General features: G+C 39.1%; 1 protein-coding gene across 1 annotated transcript in view; it reads right to left on the bottom strand.

Annotated features, from left to right (window-relative positions):
* LOC106610599 (CAP-Gly domain-containing linker protein 4-like) overlaps positions 1-20,634 on the bottom strand; it is a 90,479-nt gene that overhangs the window by 24,192 nt on the left and 45,653 nt on the right. The window contains 1 exon segment of the mRNA XM_014209995.2: positions 694-817. Coding sequence (XP_014065470.2) covers positions 694-817 — 124 coding nt within the window.

Here is a 20,634-nt window from a genome sequence, read left to right as displayed (position 1 = left end):
TGGAAGCAAGACGTCGATGTCTGCGACATGGCTGGTTTTCTTTTTGTAATCCGTGATTGTCCGTAGACCCTGCCACGTACGTCTCGTGTCTGAGCCGTTGAATTGCGACTCCACTTTGTCTCTATACTGACACTTTGCTTGTTTGATTGCCTTACGGAGGAAATAACTACAGTGTTTGTATTCGGCCATATTCCCAGTCACCTTGCCATGATTAAATGCGGTGGTACGTGCTTTCAGTTTTGCGCTGCTTTCTTTTGATTTTCCCATGATGTCAAGCAAAAAGGCACTGAGTTTGAAGGTAGGCCTTGAAATACATCCACAGGTACACCTCCAATTGACTCAAATTATGTCAATCCTGACATAATCTAATGTTTTGCTTTCGTTGTAAAGCCTTTTTGAAATCGGACAATGTGGTTAGATAAAGGAGAGTCTTGTCTTTAAAATGGTGTAAAATAGTCATATGTTTGAAAAATTGAAGTTTGGGGATTTTTGAGGTGTTTGTAATTCGCGCCACGCTCTATCATTGGATATTTGCGAGGCGTTTCGCTAGCGGAACATCTAGATGTAAGAGGTACATTTTTTTCTCTAAACCTATTTCTAAATGTGAGAAATAATTAAAGACACTTCTTCCAGATTTTTTTGTTTGTTGTTTACAAATATAAAATGGAGTAGCTCAGAGGGGTATGTACTTACCTCTCTACACGCGATGGAGGGGCAAAGACACCATGTTTGGGAGGACAGCTGAAGTAGTTCACCCCGCCAACCGAGCCGTCGTTCTTCCCGCTGGGCTTGTCCAGCTCGATCCCCAGCCAGAACCCTGAGGGACAGATGGAAAAAGAGGTGGACAGACGGTCAAAGTCAAACCATGATTAGAGCAGTTTCTCAAGACCAGCTTCTCGAGGCCATCAAGCAGCTTCTCAAGGCCATCCATTTTTTTTTATTTTGCTTGGCAAGTCAGTTAAGAACAAATTCTTATTTACAATGACAGCCTACCGGTTAACAGTGGGTTAAACTGCCTTGTTCAGGGGCAGAATGACAGATTTTTAACTTGTCAGCTTCGGAGATTCGATCCAGCAACCTTTCGGTTAATGGCCCAACGCTCTAACCACTAGGCTACTGCCACCCCTTCAATATTTGCATTCAATACTTGATTGCAAATATCACAATGCAAAACAAGGGTAAGTGCATTCATGTAGAAGAAACTCTTGCACGCTGTGTCTACAATAACCAATGTAGTCACATTCTTAAACAACTGTCTACTACAAGATTCAGCAGCTTGATGCATTCCAATGAATGACGTTAAGGACCGATGGGAATTTACTGGGGGGGAGAGTTGGGGAGAGTAGCGCGTTTTTCCCTGGTTTACAATTGCTCTTCTACTCGTATCTTCCCTACAAACAATGGCTTAACTTCCTTCTGATATAACCCTAATAAAAAGTTTAGAAATGTTTGTGAAGGTTTGATATGGTGTGGCTATTATTAAACTTTAGCAGGCCTATGATATGAAGGCAGTTTGCCCCTGAGCACCAACTGGCTCCGACAGCTGAACTTGAGCTGAGGAAGACCGCTTCCGGCCTACCAGAGAAACTACTACAATGCTTTATACAAAAAATTTGGATTGAAAATGAACGAATGACCTTCCTTTGTATGTCTATATATGTATTACAGACGCAGTAGCCATCGGTGTCGTAACATGCCACCGGCATATCTCTATCACTCTGGGGTTAGGCCTAAGCTTATCTTCTATATATATATATATATATACACATATACACATACACACACACACACTTAAACAACACATCCTCGATCTGAATGAAATAAATAATCTTATTAAATACTTTTTTCTTTACATAGTTAAATGTGCGGACAACAAAATCACACACACCAAAAAAAAAATATATATATATATATATATATATATATATATCTCAGTCAAAAGTTAGGACACATCTACCCATTCCAGGGCTTTCCTTTATTTTTTTATATTTTTTTTTACATTGTTGAATAATAGCGAAGACATCAGAACTATGAAATAACAAATGGAATCATGTAGCAACCCAAAAAAAGTGTCATGCAAATCAAAATACAAACGTTTGGGGTCACTTCGAAATGTCCTTGTTTTTGAAAGAAAAGCAAAAAATTATTCCATTAACCTCTATGGGAGTCCCACCTACTCAACAGTCAGTTGAATCCTGTGGCGCGTTATTCAAATACCTTAGAAATGCTATTACTTCAATTTTTCAAAAATATGACTATTTTACACCATTTTAAAGATAAGACTCTCGTTAATCTAACCACACTGTCCGATTTCAAAAAGGCTTTACAACGAAAGCAAAACATTAGATTATGTCAGCAGAGTACCCAGACAGAAATAATCAGACACCCATTTTTCAAGCTAGCATATAATGTCACATAAACCCAAACCACAGCTAAATGTAGCACTAACCTTTGATGATCTTCATCAGATGACAATCCTAGGACATTATGTTATACAATACATGCATGTTTTGTTCAATCAAGTTCATATTTATATCCAAAAACCAGCTTTTTACATTAGCATGTGACTAGCATGTGACTAGCATTCCCACCGAACACTGCCGGTGAATTTACTAAATTACTCACGATAAACGTTCACAAAAAGCACAACAATTATTTTAAGAATTATAGATACAGAACTCCTCTATGCACTCGATATGTCCGATTTTAAAATAGCTTTTCGGTGAAAGCACATTTTGCAATATTCTCAGTAGATAGCCCGGCATCACAGGGCTAGCTATTTAGACACCCAGCAAGTTTAGCACTCATCAAAGTCAGATTTACTATAAGAAAAATGTTATTATCTTTGTTGTCTTCGTCAGACTGCACTCCCAGGACTTCTACTTCAATAACAAATGTTGGTTTGGTCCAAAATAATCCATCGTTATATCCAAATAGCGGCGCTTTGTTTGTGCGTTCAAGACACTATCCTAAAGGGTAAATAAGGGTGGCGAGCATGGCGCAATTCGTGACAAAAAAATTCTAAATATTCCATTACCGTACTTCGAAGCATGTCAACCGCTGTTTAAAATCCATTTTTATGCCATTTTTCTCATAAAAAAGCGATAATATTCCGACCGGGAATCTGCGTTTAGGTAAACAGACAAAGGAAAAGAAAGCATTCGGTCGACGCGGGCACGCGCCTAAGCCCATAGTACTCTGAGTGGCCACTTGCCAAAAGCGATAAAGTGTTTCAGCCAGAGCCTGCCTCGATATCGTTCAGCTTTTTCCCGGGCTCTGAGAGCCTATGGAAGCCGTAGGAAGTGTCACGTTATTGCACAGATCCTGAGTCTTCAATAAAAAGAGCCAAGATGAAACACTACTTCTCAGACAGGCCACTTCCTGCTTGAAATCTTCTCAGGTTTTGGCCTGCCATATGAGTTCTGTTATACTCACAGACACCATTCAAACAGTTTTAGAAACTTTAGGGTGTTTTCTATCCAAAGCCAATAATTATATGCATATTCTAGTTACTGGGCAGGAGTAGTAACCAGATTAAATCGGGTACGTTTTTTATCCGGCTGTGTCAATACTGCCCCCTAGCCCTAACAGGTTAAAATAACATCAAATTGATCAGAAATACAGAGAAGACATTGTTAATGTTGTAAACGACTATTGCAGCTGGAAACGGATGATTTTTAATGGAATATCTACATAGGCGTACAGAGGCCCATTATCAGCAACCATCACTCCTGCGTTCCAATGGCACACTGTGTTAGCTAATCCAAGTTTCTCATTTTAAAAGGCTAATTGATCATTAGAAAACTATTTAGCAATTATGTTAGCACAGCTGAAAATTGTCGTGCTGATTAAAGAAGCAATAAACTGTCCTTCTTTAGACTAGTTGAGTATCTGGAGCATCAGCATTTGTGGGTTTGATTACAGGCTCAAAATAGCCAGTAACAAATAACTTTCTTCTGAAACACGTCAGTCTATCATTTTTCTGAGAAACGAAGGCTATTCCATGTGACAAATTGCAAAGAAAAGCATTCCAGGTGAAGCTGGTTGAGAGAATGCCAAGAGTGTGCAAAGCTGTCATCAAGGCAAAGGCTGGCTACTTTAAAGAATGTAAAATATATTTTGATTTGTTTAACACTTTTGGTTACTAAATGATTCCATGTGTTATTTCATAGTTTATGTCTTCGCTATTATTCTACAATGTAGAAAAACCCTTGAATGAGTAGGTGTGTCCAAACTTTTGACTGCTACTGTTGACAGTTGTGTGCCTTTCCAAATCATGTCCAATCAATTGAATTTACCACAGGTGGAATCCAATGAAGTTGTAGAAACATATTAAGGATGATCAGTGGAAATTTGCTAAAATGTCTAAAAAAACTGTTTTTGCTTCGTCATCATGGGGTATTGTGTGTAGATTGATATGGACGTTTTTTTTCTTCTTCCAAATCCATTTTAGAATAAGGCTGTAACCTAACAAAATGTTGAAAAAGTCAAGGGTCTGAATACTTTGAATGCACAGTATATACAGTAGCAGTCAAAAGTTTGGACACACCTACTCATTCCAGGGTTTTTCTTTACTTTTATTATTTTCTACATTGTATAATAATAGAAGACTTCAAAACTATGAAAGAGTGGCAAAGAGGGACTTTGCAATTAATTGCAATTCATCTGATCACTCTTCATAACATTCTGGAGTATATGCAAATTACCATCATACAAACTGAGGCAGCAGACTTTGTGAAAATTCATATTTGTGTCATTCCCAAAACTTTTGGCCATGACTATATGTTGTGTAGTAAGATTTTATGTAACTCACCTTAATAACTTGGTCTATTTACCCCTCTTAATTTCACCTACTGTTCTGACTTGGTGGTGCACATGCGGCCTATAACCTGTTATAGAGAAATCTAATCATCAAATATCGCAAGAGGTTTCATTGTCTGCTTATATGCCCCCTTCATTTATCCTACGGTTCTGACTTGGTGTACAGGGAGAACACAGTAAGAACGGCCCATCATCTGAATTCTGTCCCTGCACATTTCAAAAGTGCTGAACAAGTAGTTATATCGATTACTCGCACATTAATATTTTAATAGAAATTACTGCTTGCCTCATACGCTCATCGTTCCCTTATGCCATATATTGTACATTCCAATTGTTATATTGCTTATATAGGTCTCTCTCATTAGTACAGTATCGTATTAATCATTTTAGACAATGTTGGAATGATTTCAATGTTTTGCTTACTTTATATATAGCTCATGTGCTTTTCTTCACGAGGAGGGGAAACTAAATAATGTTGTTTGGGTCTTTAAACAACCTCTATGGGCTATGTGGGACGCAAGCGTCCCACCCCTGGTACACCCTATCAACAACAGGTGAAATATCAAGAGCGCCAAATTTGAAAACAATTAAATGTCATAATTCAAATTTCTCAAACATACAACTATCTTACACCCTTTGAAAGATAAACATCTCCTTAATCTAACCACGTTGTCCGATTTCAAAAAGGCTTTACGCGAAAGCATAAAGTTAGATTATGTTAGGAGAGTACATTGACAATAGCTGTGTGTAATGTTTTGTCAATTCAAAGACAGGCGTCACCAAAAGCAGAAAACCAGCTAAAATTATGCACTAACCTTTGACAATCTCCATCAGATGACACTCCTAGGACATTATGTTAGACAATACATGCATTCTTTGTTCTATCAAGTTCATATTTATATCCAAAAACAGCATTTTACTATGCCGTTGATGTTGAGGAAATCGTTTCCCTCCAATAACCGCCAGTCAATCAGCACAACATATTAAATAATTACTATTCGAAAACATTGGTAAAATATTATATTGTCATTCAAAGAATTATAGATTTACATCTCTTGAACGCAACCGGATTGCCAGATTTAAAAATAACCTTACTGGGAAATCACACTTTGCAATAATCTGAGCACTGCGCCCAGAAAAATACGCTTTGCGATACAGACTAACCGCCATGTTGGAGAGATCTAAAATCGAAAATACTATGTAAATAATCCATTACCTTTGATTCTCTTCATCAGATGTCACTTCCAGGAATCCCAGGTCCATAACAAATGCAGTTTTGTTCAAAAAAGCTCATAATTTATGTCCAAAAAGCTCCGTGTTGTTAGCACATGATCTATGCCCGCCGGACTTGTCTTCATAAACGAGGGGGAAAAAATATTTACGTTCGTTCAAACATGTCAAACGTTGTATAGCATAAATCATTAGTGCCTTTTTTAACCAGAACATGAATAATATTCAAGGCGGACGATTGCATTCTCTTTTAAAACGTATTGGAACGAGAGTACCCAACATGAACTCGCGCGCCAGAGTCTAATCGGCCACCACTGTTCCAAGGCTCTTGTTCGGTCAGATCTCACAGTATAAGACTCAAAACACTTTGTAAAGACTGGTGACATCTAGTGGAAGCCATAGGAAGTGCTCAACAATTAATAAGCCCCTGTGTGTTTCAATGGCATAGGCTTAAAGGTAATTCAACACATCAGGTATCCACTTCCTGTCAGAATTTGTCTCAGGGTTTTGACTGAGTTCTGTTATACTTACAGACACCATTCAAACAGTTTTAGAAAATTCAGAGTGTTTTCTATCCAAACCTGAACAATAATATGCATATTCTAGCTTCTGAGTTGGTGTAGGAGGCAGTTAAAAATGGGCACATATTTTTTTCAAAATTCTCAATACTGCCCCCTAGCCCCAACAGGTTTTAAACCATGTTTGCCAGTGACAGTCTCTTCTCATTCAAATGTTTTTTTCAACATCACCAAAGAACTATCATGGTCCAAAAATACCAAGACAGTTGTGAAGAGGGCACAACAAAACCTTTTCCCCCTCAGGAGACTGAAAAGATTTGGCATGGGTCCCCAGATCCTCAAACGGTTCTACAGCTGCACCAGAGAGCATCCTGACCGGTTGCATCACCACCTGGTATGGCAACTGCTCGGCATCTGACCGTAAGGCGCTACAGAGGGTAGTGCGAACGGCCCAGTGCCATCCAGGACCTACATAATAGCGGTGTCAGAGGAAAGCCCATAAAATTGTCAGAGACTCCAGTCACCCGAGTTATAGACTGTTTTCTCTGCCACCGCACGGCAAGCAGTACCAGAGTGCCAAGTATAGGACCAAACGGCTCCTCAACAGCTTCTACCCCTAAGCCAAAAGCCTGCTAAACAATTCATAAAAATCGCCACCAGACAATTTACATTGCCCCCCCCCCTTTTGTACACTGCTGCTACTCACTGTTTGTTTGTTATCTATGCATAGTCAATTCGCCCCCACCTACATGTACAGATAACCTGATCTAGCCCGTACCCCCGCACACTGACTCTGTATCGGTGCCCCCTGTATATAGCCTCGTTATTGTTATTCTTATTGTGTTACTTTTTATTATTACTTTTTATTTTAGTCTACTTGGTAAATATTTTCTTCTTCTTGAACTGCACTGTTGGTTAAGGGCTTGTAAGTAAGCATTTCACAGTAAAGTATACACTTGTTGTATTCGGCGCATGTGACAAAGTTGGATTTTGATTTGACTTAATAGACCCATGTAATTCCAGTTGATATTGCAAGGGTTGTTTGGTGTGCGCAATGTGCTGTCTGTGCGTCGGTGTATTGCATAAAAAAGTGGATGCTCGTGATTGTATTTTCCTTTCCTTTAAGACCACATAGGCATAATGAAAAAATACAATGCTGTGCAGTGGATTTACAGGCAAAAAAATATTTAAAAAAATATTGGTTGAGTTTGCCCCACCAAGATTTACATGCTAAAATTGCCATTGCTAATGACATTCGGCGATTGTCAAGCTTTCGATACTGGGTAAGCCTACAAGGTAGGGAGGGATGTACAGTTGAAGACGGAAGTTTACATACACCTTAGCCAAATACATTTAAACTCCGTTTTTCACAATTCCTGACATTTAATCCTAGTAAAAATTCCCCGTCTTAGGTCAGGTAGGATCACCACTTTATTTAAAAAATGTGAAATGTCAGAATGACAGTAGAGAGAATAATATATTTCAGCTTTTATTTCTTTCATCACATTCCAGTGGGTCAGAAGTTTACATACACTCAATTAGTATTTGGTAGCATTGCCTTTAAATTGTTTAACTTGGGTCAAACGTTTCAGGTAGCCTTCCACAAGCTTCCCACAATAAGTTGGGTGAATTCTGACCCATTCCTCCTGACAGAGCTGGTGTAACTGAGTCAGGTTGTAGGCCTCCTTGCTCACACATGCTTTTTCAGTTCTGCCCACAAATGTTCTACAGGATTGAGGTCAGGGCTTTGTGATGGCCACTCCAATATCTTGACTTTGTTGTCCTTAAGCCTCTTTGCCACAACTTTGGAAGTATGCTTGGGGTCATTTGCGACCAAGCTTTAACTTCCTGACTGATGTCTTGAGATGTTGCTTCAATTTATCCACATAATTTTCCTTCCTCATGAGGACATCTATTTTGTGAAGCGCACTAGTCCCTCCTGCAGCAAAGCACCCCCACAACATGATGCTGCCACCCCCGTGCTTCACGGTTGGGATGGTGTTCTTCGGCTTGCAAGCATCCCCCTTTTTCCTCCAAACATAACGATGGTCATTCTGGCCAAACCGTTCTATTTTTGTTTCATCAGACCAGAGAACATTTCTCCAAAAAGTACGATCTTTGTTCCCATGTGCATTTATAAACCATAGTCTGGCTTTTTTATGGCGGTTTTGGAGCAGTGGCTTCTTCCTTGCTGAGCGGCCTTTCAGGTTATGTCGATATAGGACTCCTTTTACTGTGGCTATAGATACGTTTGTACCGGTTTCCTCCAGCATCTTCACAAGGTCCTTTGCTGTTGTTCTGGGATTGATTTGCACTTTTCGCACCAAAGTACGTTAATCTCTAGGAGACAGAACGGGTCTCCTTCCTGAGCGGTATGACAGCTGCGTGGTCCCATGGTGTTTATACTTGAGTACTATTGTTTGTACAGATGAACGTGGTACCTTCAGGCGTTTGCAAATTGCTCCCAAGGATGAAACAGACTTGTGGAGGTCTACAATTTTCTTTCTGAGGTCTTGGCTGATTTCTTTTGATTTCCCCATGATGTCAAGCAAAGAGGCACTGAGTTTGAAGGTAGGCCTTGAAATACATCCACAGGTACACCTCCAATTGACTCAAATTATGTCAATTAGCCTATCAGAAGCTTCTAAAGCCATGACATCATTTTCTGGAATTTTCCAAGCTGTTTAAAGGCACAGTCAACTAAGTGTACATAAGCTTCTGACCCACTGGAATTGTGATACAGTGAATTATAAGTGAATGTGTACCTCTGTGTTGTTGTTTTTGTCTCACTGCTTTGCTTTATCTTGACCAGGTCGCAGTTGTAAATGAGAACTTCTTCTCAACTGGCATACCTGGTTAAATAAAGGTGAAATATTTTTTTTTTAATGAATGGCCCTTCAACAGCACCTTGAAAATGACTGAATGAAGCGAAGACAAAACTGTGTTTGTGGCACCGAAGTTGTTCCGAATGACAGACAGACCTGCCCAAAGCCTACACTTGTCACTTAATAGTACCCAACTAGTTCTGGCTTTTGTGTATCTAAAGGATTGATACTGCAGTGTAGTGTTCCAATAACACTTCAAGAAAAGTGATACCAAACATTTTCTCCGGTGGAGAGTTTATAACACTAGTAGAGAAAATACAATCATAGCTATATTTACGTATATGATATACAGTGGGGTCTGAAATTATAGACAACCTCAATAAAGATAAGCAATAATGACTGTATAAAATAAATTGTTCAAATACTGAGCTACAGTGCATTTGGAAAGTATTCAGACCCCTTGACTTTTTCAAAATGTTGTCATGTTACAGCCTTATTCTAAAATGGATTAAATCGTTTTTTTCCTCATCAATCTACACACAATACCCCATAATGACAAAGCAAAAACAATTTTTTCACAATTTGCAAATGTATATAAAAAAAGAAAATACTGAAATATGAGATTTACTTAAGTATTCAGACCCTTTACTCAGTACTTTATTGATACCAATTTGGCAGCGATTACAGCCTTGAGTCTTTTTGGGTATGACGCTACAAGCTTGGCACACCTGTATTTGGTGAGTTTCTCCCATTTTTCTCTTCAGATCCTCTCAAGCTCTGTCAGATTGGATTGGGAGCATTGCAGCACAGCTATTTTCAGGTCTCTCCAGAGATGTTCGATCACGTTCAAGTCTGAGCTCTGGCTGGGCCACTCAAGGACATTCAGAGACTTGTCCCGAAGCCACTCCTGTGTTGTTTTGGCTGTGTGCTTAGGGTCGTTGTCCTGTTGGAAGGTGAACCTTCGCCCCAGTCTGAGGTCCTGAGCACTCGAACAGGTTTTCATCAAGGATCTCTCTGTACTTTCCTCCGTTCATCTTTCCCTCGATCCTGACTAGTCTCACAGTCCCTGCCACTGAAAAACATCCCGACAGCATGATGCTGTCACCACCATGCTTCACCATAGGGATGGTGCCAGGTTTCCTCGAGACATGAAACTGAGCATTCAGGCCAAAGAGTTCAATCTTGGTTTCATCAGACCAGATAATCTTGTTCCTCATGGTCTGAGAGTCCTTTAGGTGTCTTTTGGCAAACTCCAAGCGGTCTGTCATGCGCCTTTTACTGAGGAGTGGCTTCCGTCTGGCCACTCTACCATAAAGGCCTCATTTGTGGAGCGCTGCAGAGATGGTTGTCCTTCTGGAAGTTTCTCCCATCTCCACACAGGAACCGTATCAGAGTGACCATCGGGTTCTTGGTTACCTTACTTGCCAAGGCCCTTCTCCCCCGATTGCTCAGTTTGGCTGGGGGGGACAGCTCTAGGAAGTCTTGGTGGTTCCAAACTTCTTCCATTTAAGAATGATTGAGGCCAGTGTGTTCTTGGGGACCTTCAATGCTAGACACATTTTTTGGTACCCTTTCCCAGATCTGTGCCTTGACACAATCCTGTCTCGGAGCTTTACGGCAATTCCTTCAACCTCATGGCCTGGTTTTTGCTCTGACATGCACTGTCAACTGTGGGATTTATATAGACAGGTGTGTGCCTTTCCAAATCATGTCCAATCAATTGAATTTACCACAGGTGTAGTCCAAGTCTTAGAAACATCTCAAGGATGATCAATGGAAACAGGAGGCACCTGAGCTCAATTTCGAGTCTTAAAACGTATGTAAATAAGGTATTTCTGTTTAAAAAATGTTATACATTTGCTAACATTTCTAAAAACCTGTTTTCACTTTGTCATTATTGGGTATTGTGTGTAGATTGATGAGGAAAAAGAACAAGGCTGAATAATATTTTAGAACAAGGCTGTAACATAAAAAGTCAAGGGGTCTGACTACTTTCCGAATGCAGATTGTTGGGTCAAAAAATATCTGAAATTATATTTTATACTAATACAATTGCTCAGTGAAATAGATTTTTTAAACAAGTAATACTTATTTTCCTCAATAAGGTAGGAGTCAAAATTGTTGACACCCCTAACGATTCTTATAAAATAAAGTAGTCACAAGTTTAGTACTTGGTCCCATATTCCTAGCACGGATTGACTACATCAAGTTTGTGACTACTTTGTTGGATTCATTTGTTTTGGTCCTTTGTTGGATTCATTTGCGGTTCGTTTTGGTTGTGTTTCAGATTTTCTTGTGCCCAATAGAAATTTATGGTAAATAATGTACTGTTATTTTGGAGTCACTTTTATTATAAATAAGAATTTAATGTTTCTAAATACTCTTACATTAATGTGGATTTTACCATGATTACAGATAATCCTGAGTGAATCATAAATAATTATGAGTGAGAAAGTTATAGGGTCAAAGATCATACGCCCAAGACATACTAACCTCTATCCATTACCAATAACAGGAAGTTTGCATAGAGTTTGGTAGAATCTTATTCAAAATTATTCACAGCTGTAATGGCTTGCAAAGTTGCTTCCATCACTAAGACATCGAGTAGGGAAAAAAAGTATTTATTAGGAAAATGTTCTAGAATTATCTTTGACTTTTAAAATTTAGAAGGTTGGGTAGATCTGTAGGATTTTTTTTAACATAATACTTTTTAGATTTAATTATAAGGCAGCAAAATGTGAAGACTGCAAGGGGTGTGTAGACTTTCAGTAGGCACTGCATATTACGTATCATGTACAGTCGTATGAAAAGATTTGGGCACCCCTCTGAGGCTGCATAATAATTTACTCTGTCGTCACAGAAAATGATCACAGTGGCATGCCATTCATTTTCTAATAAAAGCTGAGTACTGGGGTATTGTCCAGACAAAGATTTTTAGTGTAGCAATATTAAGTTGTATGAAATTAAATCAGATGTGAAAAATAGGCTATGCAAAAATTTGGGCACCCTTGTCATTCTGTTGATTTGAATACCTGTAACTACTTAGCACTGATTAATTGGAACACACAATTGGTTTGGTGAGCTCATTAAGCCTTGAACTTCATAGACAAGTGCATCCAATCATGAGAAAATGTATTTAAGGTGGCCAATTGCAAGTTGTTGTTCTCTTTGACTCTCCTCTGAAGAGTGGCAACATGGGGGCCTCAAAACAACTCTCAAATGACCTGATAACAAAGATTGTTCAACATTATGGTTTAGAGGAAGGCTACAAAAAGCTATCGCAGAGATGTAAGCGTCCACTGTGAGGAACATAGCGAGGAAATGGAAGACCACAGGCACAGTTCTTGTTAAGGACAGAAGAGGCAGGCCAAGTAAAATATCGGAGAGGCAAAGGATAGTGAGAACGTTCAAAAACAGCCCACAGACCACCTCCAAAGACCTACAACATCATCTTGCTGCAGATGGAGTCACTGTGCATCGTTCAACAATTCAGTGCACTTTGCACAAGGAGAAGCTGTATGGGAGAGTAATGCGGAAGAAGCCTTTTCTACACACACGCCACAAACAGAGTCGCTTGAGGTATGCAAACGCACATTTGGACAAGCCAGCTTCATTTTGAAATAAGGTGCTGTGGACTGATGAAACAAAGATTGAGTTATTTGGTCATAACAAGGGACATTATGCATGGCGGCAAAAGAACACAGCATTCCAAGAAAAACACTTGCTACCCACAGTAAAATTTGGTGGGGGTTCCATCATGCTGTGGGGCTGTGTGGCCAGTGCTGGGAATCTTGTTAAAGTTGAGGGTCGCATGGATTCCACTCAATATCAGCAGATTCTTGGGAATAATGTTGAAGAATCAGTCACAAAGTTGAAGTTACGCTGGGGCTGGCTATTTCAACAAGACAACGACCCAAAACACTGCTCAAAATCTACCCGGGCATTTATGCAGAGGAACAAGTACAATGTTCTGGAATGGCCATCCCAGTCTCCAGACCTGAATATCATTGAGAATCTGTGGGATGATTTGAAGCGGGCTGTCCATGCTCGGCAACCATCAAACCTAACTGAACTGGAGATGTTTTGTAAGGAGGAATGGTCCAAAATACCTTCATCCAGAATCCAGACACTCATTAGAGGCTATAGGAAGCGTCTAGAGGCTGTTATTTTAGCAAAAAAAAAACTAAATATTGATGTGATTTTTCTATTGGGGTGCCCAAATTTATGCACCTGTCTAATTTTGTTTTGATGCATATTGCACATTTTCTGTTAATCCAATAAACCTCATTTCACTACTGAAATATTACTGTGTCCATCAGTTATTTGATAGATCAAAATGAAATTGCTGATCCAAAACACCCAATTATTTATAAATGGAAATCATGGATATTGTCAGTGGTGCCCAAACTTTTTCATACGACTGTATACATTGCATAATCCATATTGCTAATGGGGAGGTCAAGTGATGCTGCTGTCACTATTACTCAATGCTAATGGAAATGTCCAATGCAACTGCAATCCCTATGTAAAGAACATGTGTTAAGAGCATGACTTCAATATACTTTCAACAACTTGCCATAAACTTGCAAACATGACAATCCTTTGAAAACCAGCTATGTTTGTTTCTGACTTGGTGAACATGTTTAAATTACAAATTGTTAACCCTGATTAAGGCAGCTTGTAGGAAATGCCTTGGCATGGCCTTTGCATGCCAACAGAAGTACAAACAAGTGAGAAAACAAATACACAGTACTATGATGCTTAATATTATGTCTGATGATACTCCATACAGTAGCGAATTTAACCCTGGGGATTGCTCATGGGTGTAATCCCAAAATAGTCCCAAAAACCAGACCGCAGGCATTAGTGTCAAGGGTCTGATTTCAATTACATTCTTTTGGCAATGACGACAAAATGAAAAAAAAAAAAAAAAAGTCTAAGTTGGGTCTTCTTCAGACAGCCAACTCTTCCAACAAATCATGGGTGTGGGAAGGCGGGCCTTAAAATGTGAGCGGGAACTGTGGTCATGAAAAATCATCACTGCGGAAACATCTATTTTGTGTCCTTTTCTGTTGTTTTATCTCGAGCTCCATACCCACTGCCCAACCATCCATCAGTTGCTTTACGTCAAGCTCCATATCCACTTCCATCTTCTCACTCGTTCTTCAACGTCCTCCTCCTCAACCCCTGCACTATCGCCCTCGTTTGTGTCCACCATGAAACATTTTAGAACGCCATTTACCCATTGTGTTTCTGGAGTGATATTTGGCTGTGTACAAGCTAGCAAGCATGAAATGAAGTAGCTAGCCAGAATGAGGTTTGTTTTGAGAAAAGTTAGTTAACCTAGCTACTATCTAGTTCAATTTCTCTCAGGATTATGAAGGAAGCAAATTGTTTACAAAAATAGCATATTATTGACATAAAAGGTTAGCTGTGTTAGTCCAGTCTTTAGCTTATCCAGGGTCAATTATACATAGACAGTACATGGTTGCTCTATGGGAACAACAGCAACCTTTTTGAAAGCAACATTGCTAAAATGAATTAAGTAAATTATAATGAACATCATACTATGTTACCTGTAATGCCTAATTGTCATCTCCTCTTTTCATTTTGTACCTAAATTACAATGGTTGGATATGCTGTGAGACTTTTTTCTCCCCATGCTACTGACAACTATTTTGGTCTGCTCATACAGGAGTAATAAAGGCCCAGTGCACTAATTTTGTGAACATCTGTTATACTTATTACACATTTTTTATAATATTTTTTTAAATTCTGATTTATCAGGGGGTGCTGCAGCACCCTCAGCACTCCTACTTCCACATGACTCTCGCATAGAACAAGCCGACTAGGTAAATAGGTAAACTATTGTACTATGGGGATTTCTGATTTAGTTTTAATAACAATACATGGCAAGAATAGTAGCACTGGAAAGTTACATACTGAGTGAAAAAGTAGAGGCTTTGAATTATTTTGCCAGCAGCTACAGTAGGCTTACACACCGCTGTTTGAATTGAGCACCGCGATGGAGCGCATTACAGACTATTTAATTCCCTTCATCTGAACATCAGTGTCAGCAATAATCATGCATGAAAGAAAATAAAGTATTTGAGAATACATTTATTTGGGAATATATTTCGTAGAACCCCTATCCCCAGGAGATTTTTATTGTGGATCTAAACCCATATAACTGAAATTCGTCGTAGTGACGGAGAACTTTAACCCGTTTTCTCAATTGCCTTGTAAAACCCTAACACCGTAAGATCGTATTTTATAATTTAGCTAGTCATGTTGGCAACATAACAAGCTTTGAAATTATCCCCACCTGACCCAGATTGCGATGTATAATGGAAAAATGTTGGATTGCGTAAACAACAACAGTGATTGTATGATGGCGGGGATGCAGGGCTGTGCTCCAAACAAAACAACTACAAGTCTGCTTGCTGTAGTTTCTCAGCGGCAGAGCTAAAAAAAAAAAAGCACCTTATAGTTGAAGTCATAAAATTGCATTAAAATTACTTACGCTGGTAATTATTTTTTCTTAGTTTGCACCTACCCCAAATTTTTTAAGAATATTCTTAGTATGTTACTGAAGGTATCCACAAATGCAGTGAAAAGTTAAGTAAATGTAAAAAGCACATAAAATCAACAGCGTCCTCACCTTTAGTATAATAAATACACACAAATATCATACCCCCAAGAGGTTAGCATTTTGTGGGGGGTATGATATTTGTGCATCTAACTTTTTTACTCATAATTATTTAGATATTATTCAGGATTATCTGTAATCATGGTCGTATTCACATGAATGTTGAAGTGTCGAAGTTATATTTGGAATATGGGACCAAAACTAAACTTGTAACTACTTTAATACACAGAAGTGAATTTGTCACAATACTTGTGGTCCAATAAAATGGAGAGACTATGTATAACAAGTGCTTTAGTTTCTAAACAGTTCACCCAATATGGATGAAAATACCTTCAAATTAAATCTGTCAGTCTGCACTATAACATCATTGTATCACTTAAAATCCAAAGTGTGGGGGTACAGAGCTAAAACCAAAAATGTGTAACTGTCCCAATACTATTGGAGCTCAATGTATTGTAATTATGCGATAACCACACCCATGCCCAATGTCTTTCCTTTTGGTGGCAGTTCGCACAAAATAAAAATGACGTAAAGGATTTAATCTTCTGGCCCCATAGATTTGTGTATGTAGGTAAGCGTTTGCCAGTAGAATTTCAGAACGCTTTTTAATATTGCAGATAGATTGTAGCTTCCATCAATGTAATGGTCTGCATCATTTCCAACCCCTCACATATTGTTTTGTAAATATACACTACCGGTCAAAAGTTTTAGAACACCTACTCATTCAAAGGTTTTTCTCTATTTTTACTATTTTCTACATTGTAGAATAATAGTGAAGACATCAAAACTATGAAATCGCACATATGGAATCATGTACTAACCAAAAAAAGTGTTAAAACAAATCAAAATATATTTTATATTTGAGATTCTTCTAAGTAGCCACCCTTTGCCTTGATGATAGCTTTGCACACTCTCGGCATTGTTCAATTGCTTGTTCAATGAACCATAAACAATTAATGAACATGCACGTGTGGAACGGTCATGAAGACACTAACAGCTTACAGAGGGTAGGCAATTAAGGTCACAGTTATGAAAACTTAGAACACTAAAGAGGCCTTTCTACTGACTCTGAAAAACACTAAACGAAAGATGCCCAGGGCCCCTGCTCATCTGCGTGAACATGCCTTAGGCATGCTGCAAGGAGGCATGAGGACTGCAGATGCGGCCAGGGCAATAAACTGCAATGTCCATACAGTGAGACGCCTAAGACAGTGCGGACAGCTGATCGTCCTCGCAGTGGAAGACCACGTGTAACAACATCTGCATGTGATCAGTACATCCGAACATCACACCTGCAGCACAGGTACAGGATGGCAACAACAACTGCCTGAGTTACACCAGGAACGCACAATCCCTCCATCAGTGCTCAGACTGTCCGCAATAGGCTGAGAGAGGCTGGACTGAGGGATTGTAGGCCTGTTTTAAAGCAGGTCCTCACCAGACATCAACAGCAACAATGTCGCCTATGGGCACAAACCCACCGTCGCTGGACCAGACAGGACTGGCAAAAAGTGCTCTTCACTGACAAGTCGTGGTTTTGTCTCACCAGGGGTGATGGTCGTATTCGCGTTTATCGTCGAAGGAATGAGCGTTACACCGAGGCCCTTACTTTGGAGCGGGATTGATTTGGAGGTGGAGGGTCCGTCATGGTCTGGGGCGGTGTGTCACAGCATCATCGGACTGAGCTTGTTGTCATTGCAGGCAATCTCAACGCTGTGCGTTACAGGGAAGACATCCTCCTCCCTCATGTGGTAACCTTCCTGCAGGCTCATCCTGACATAACCCTCCAGCATGACAATGCCACCAGCCATACTGCTCGTTCTGTGCGTGATTTCATGCAAGACAGGAATGTCAGTGTTCTTCCATGGCCAGCGATGAGCCCAGATCTCAATCCCATTGAGCACGTCTGGGACCTGTTGGATCGGGGGGTGAAGGCTAGGGCCATTCCCCCCAGAAATGTCCGGGAACTTGCAGGTGCCTTGTTAGAAGACTGGGGTAACATCTCACAGCAAGCACTGGCAAATCTGGCACAGTCCATGAGGAGGAGATGCACTGCAGTACTTAATGCAGCTGGTGGCCACAACAGATACTGACTGTTACTTTTGATTTTGACCACCCCTTTTTTCAGGGACACATTATTAAACTAATATACTTTTTTCATTCAACACTATTTTATTTAACTAATTTTGGTCTTTAATGCAGGGCCGGCAGAGAAGTTCCTTACTTTTTCCCTCTTCCATATTTGCAGTAATGCTGCAATTAGTTGGTTGTAATTTTGGGTAGAGCAGACATTTCCATATTTTGGTTAGCTGCATGTGTGACATAACTTGACAAGTCCTATTTATGATATCCTTTACAAAGATTATACCTTTTTGGAGTTTAAGCCCAATATTTGTTGCATTATTTGTTCTGTGTTTTCTGGTGGACTAAACTGATATTGCAACCAACTTTCTGTGGCTTGTTTTTAAAATAGCAATATTTTGGAGATTATTTCATTTTCAAATAACTGAAAGTGAGAGGTTATAAACTGAAGAGAAAAAGGCCTTTCTTGAACATGGGGTGAGACATTCTTATTAATTTGCTAGAGAACCAGTTCGGATTTAAGTATAACTTTTGTATGACTGACGTCTTCAGTGAGAAGTCTACTGCTTTAATATTTATGAATTTCAGCTCTCCAAATTCATATTCTAAAAACAGGCACCTTTAAATGTTGTCTGCCTTGCCATTCCAAATAAAATTTAATATTTTTGCTCATATAATTAATAAAACAGGTGTAGGCAAGACCATAAGCAAATAGGTAAACTGGGACATGACTAAAGAGGTAATCAGGGTGATTTTTCCATAGGCAGACAGGTATTTTCCTTTCCAAGGTAGCAAGATCTTATCTATCTTTGCTACCTTTCTATTAAGATAATTTCTCTCTTTCGGGATATGTATACCGAGTATGTCCACATCACCATAAAGATCATTTTATTGGTAAACTACACGTTAATGTAAAAGTTGTATTTTTTTGTGATCGAATACATAATATAGTTATCTTATCATAATTTGGTTGTAATCCAGAGAGGTTAGAAAAAGTATATCATCTACGAGGGATCCAAATTATGGATTTAAAAAGACAACATCAGCGTACAATGTTTTAATGGCCCTGGATATCTAACCCTTTGATATTATTGTTGGATCTGCTGGATTTAAACAACTAACATTTCAATGGCAATAATAAATAGATATGCCGATAGTGGACAACCTTGTTTTACTCCGATACTTTGAGAAGTAGCCATTATTTACTATACATAACTTTAACCCATTTTATAAGAGATTCTCAAAAATTGAAAAATTCCAGATATTTATATATAAATTCCAGTAGTACTTTATCAAAAGCCTTTTCAATGTGAGCTATGAATACCAGGCCTGGTTTTCCAGATTTTCATTAGTGTTCTATTGTTTCCAGTACTTATATTATCTCCAAAATATCGTCCATGTAAAAAACCTGTCTGATTAGGATGAATAATATTCGACAATACCTTTTTATTCTATGTGCTACGCATTTTGCATCACAACACAGAAGTGTAAGATGTCTCCAATTTTTTTAATGGACTGGACCTTTATATATACACCACTTGGATCCTGTTTCAGTAAAGATGAAATCAGACCTTCTTGTTGAGTGTCTGATAATCTACTGAAATGTTAGAGTGGTTAAAACATGCTAATAACGGTCCTCTGAGTATATCAAAAAAAGGTTGGGTACAGTGCCTTGCAAAAGTATTCACCCCCTTGGCGGTTTTCCTATTTTGTTGCATTACAACCTGTAATTAAAATTGATTTTTATTTGGATTTCATGTAATGGACATACACAAAACAGTCCAAATTGGTGAAGTGAAATGAAAATAAAAAAATGGAAAAGTGGTGGATGCATATGTATTCACCCCTTTTGCTATGAAGCCCCTAAATAAGATCTGGTGCAACCAATTACCTTCAGAAGACACATAATTAGTTAAATAAAGTCCACCTGTGTGCAATCTAAGTGTCACATGATCTGTCACATGATCTCAGTATATATACACCTGTTCTGAAAGGCCCCAGAGTCTGCAACACCACTAAGCAAGGAGCTCTTCAAACAGGTCAGGGACAAAGTTGTGGAGAAGTACAGATCAGGTTTGGGTTATGAAAAAATATCTGAAACTTTGAACATCCCACGAGGAGCACCATTAAATCCATTATTTAAAAAATGGAAAGAATATGGCACAACAACAAACCTGCCAAGATATGGTCTGTGATTTTTGGTGGGCGGCCCTAGGACCACTTTAAGCCATACACTCCACAGAGCAGGGGTTTACAGAAGAGTGTCCAGAAAATAATAAGCAAACATGTTTGGTGTTCGCCAAAAGGCATGTGGGAGACTCCCCAAACATATGGAAGAAGGTACTCTGGTCAGATGAGATTAAAATTGAGCTTTTTGTCAAACCCAACACCTCTCATCACCCCTAGAACACCATCCCCACAGTGAAGCATGCTGGTGGCAGCATCATGCTGTGGGGATGTTTTTCCATTGACAGGGACTGGGAAACTGGTCAGAATTGAAGGAATGATG

This window comes from Salmo salar, chromosome ssa09, assembly GCF_905237065.1.
Source record: "Salmo salar chromosome ssa09, Ssal_v3.1, whole genome shotgun sequence".
In the NCBI taxonomy this organism is placed as follows: domain Eukaryota; kingdom Metazoa; phylum Chordata; class Actinopteri; order Salmoniformes; family Salmonidae; genus Salmo; species Salmo salar.
This window is presented reverse-complemented; position numbering and strand designations above follow the sequence as displayed.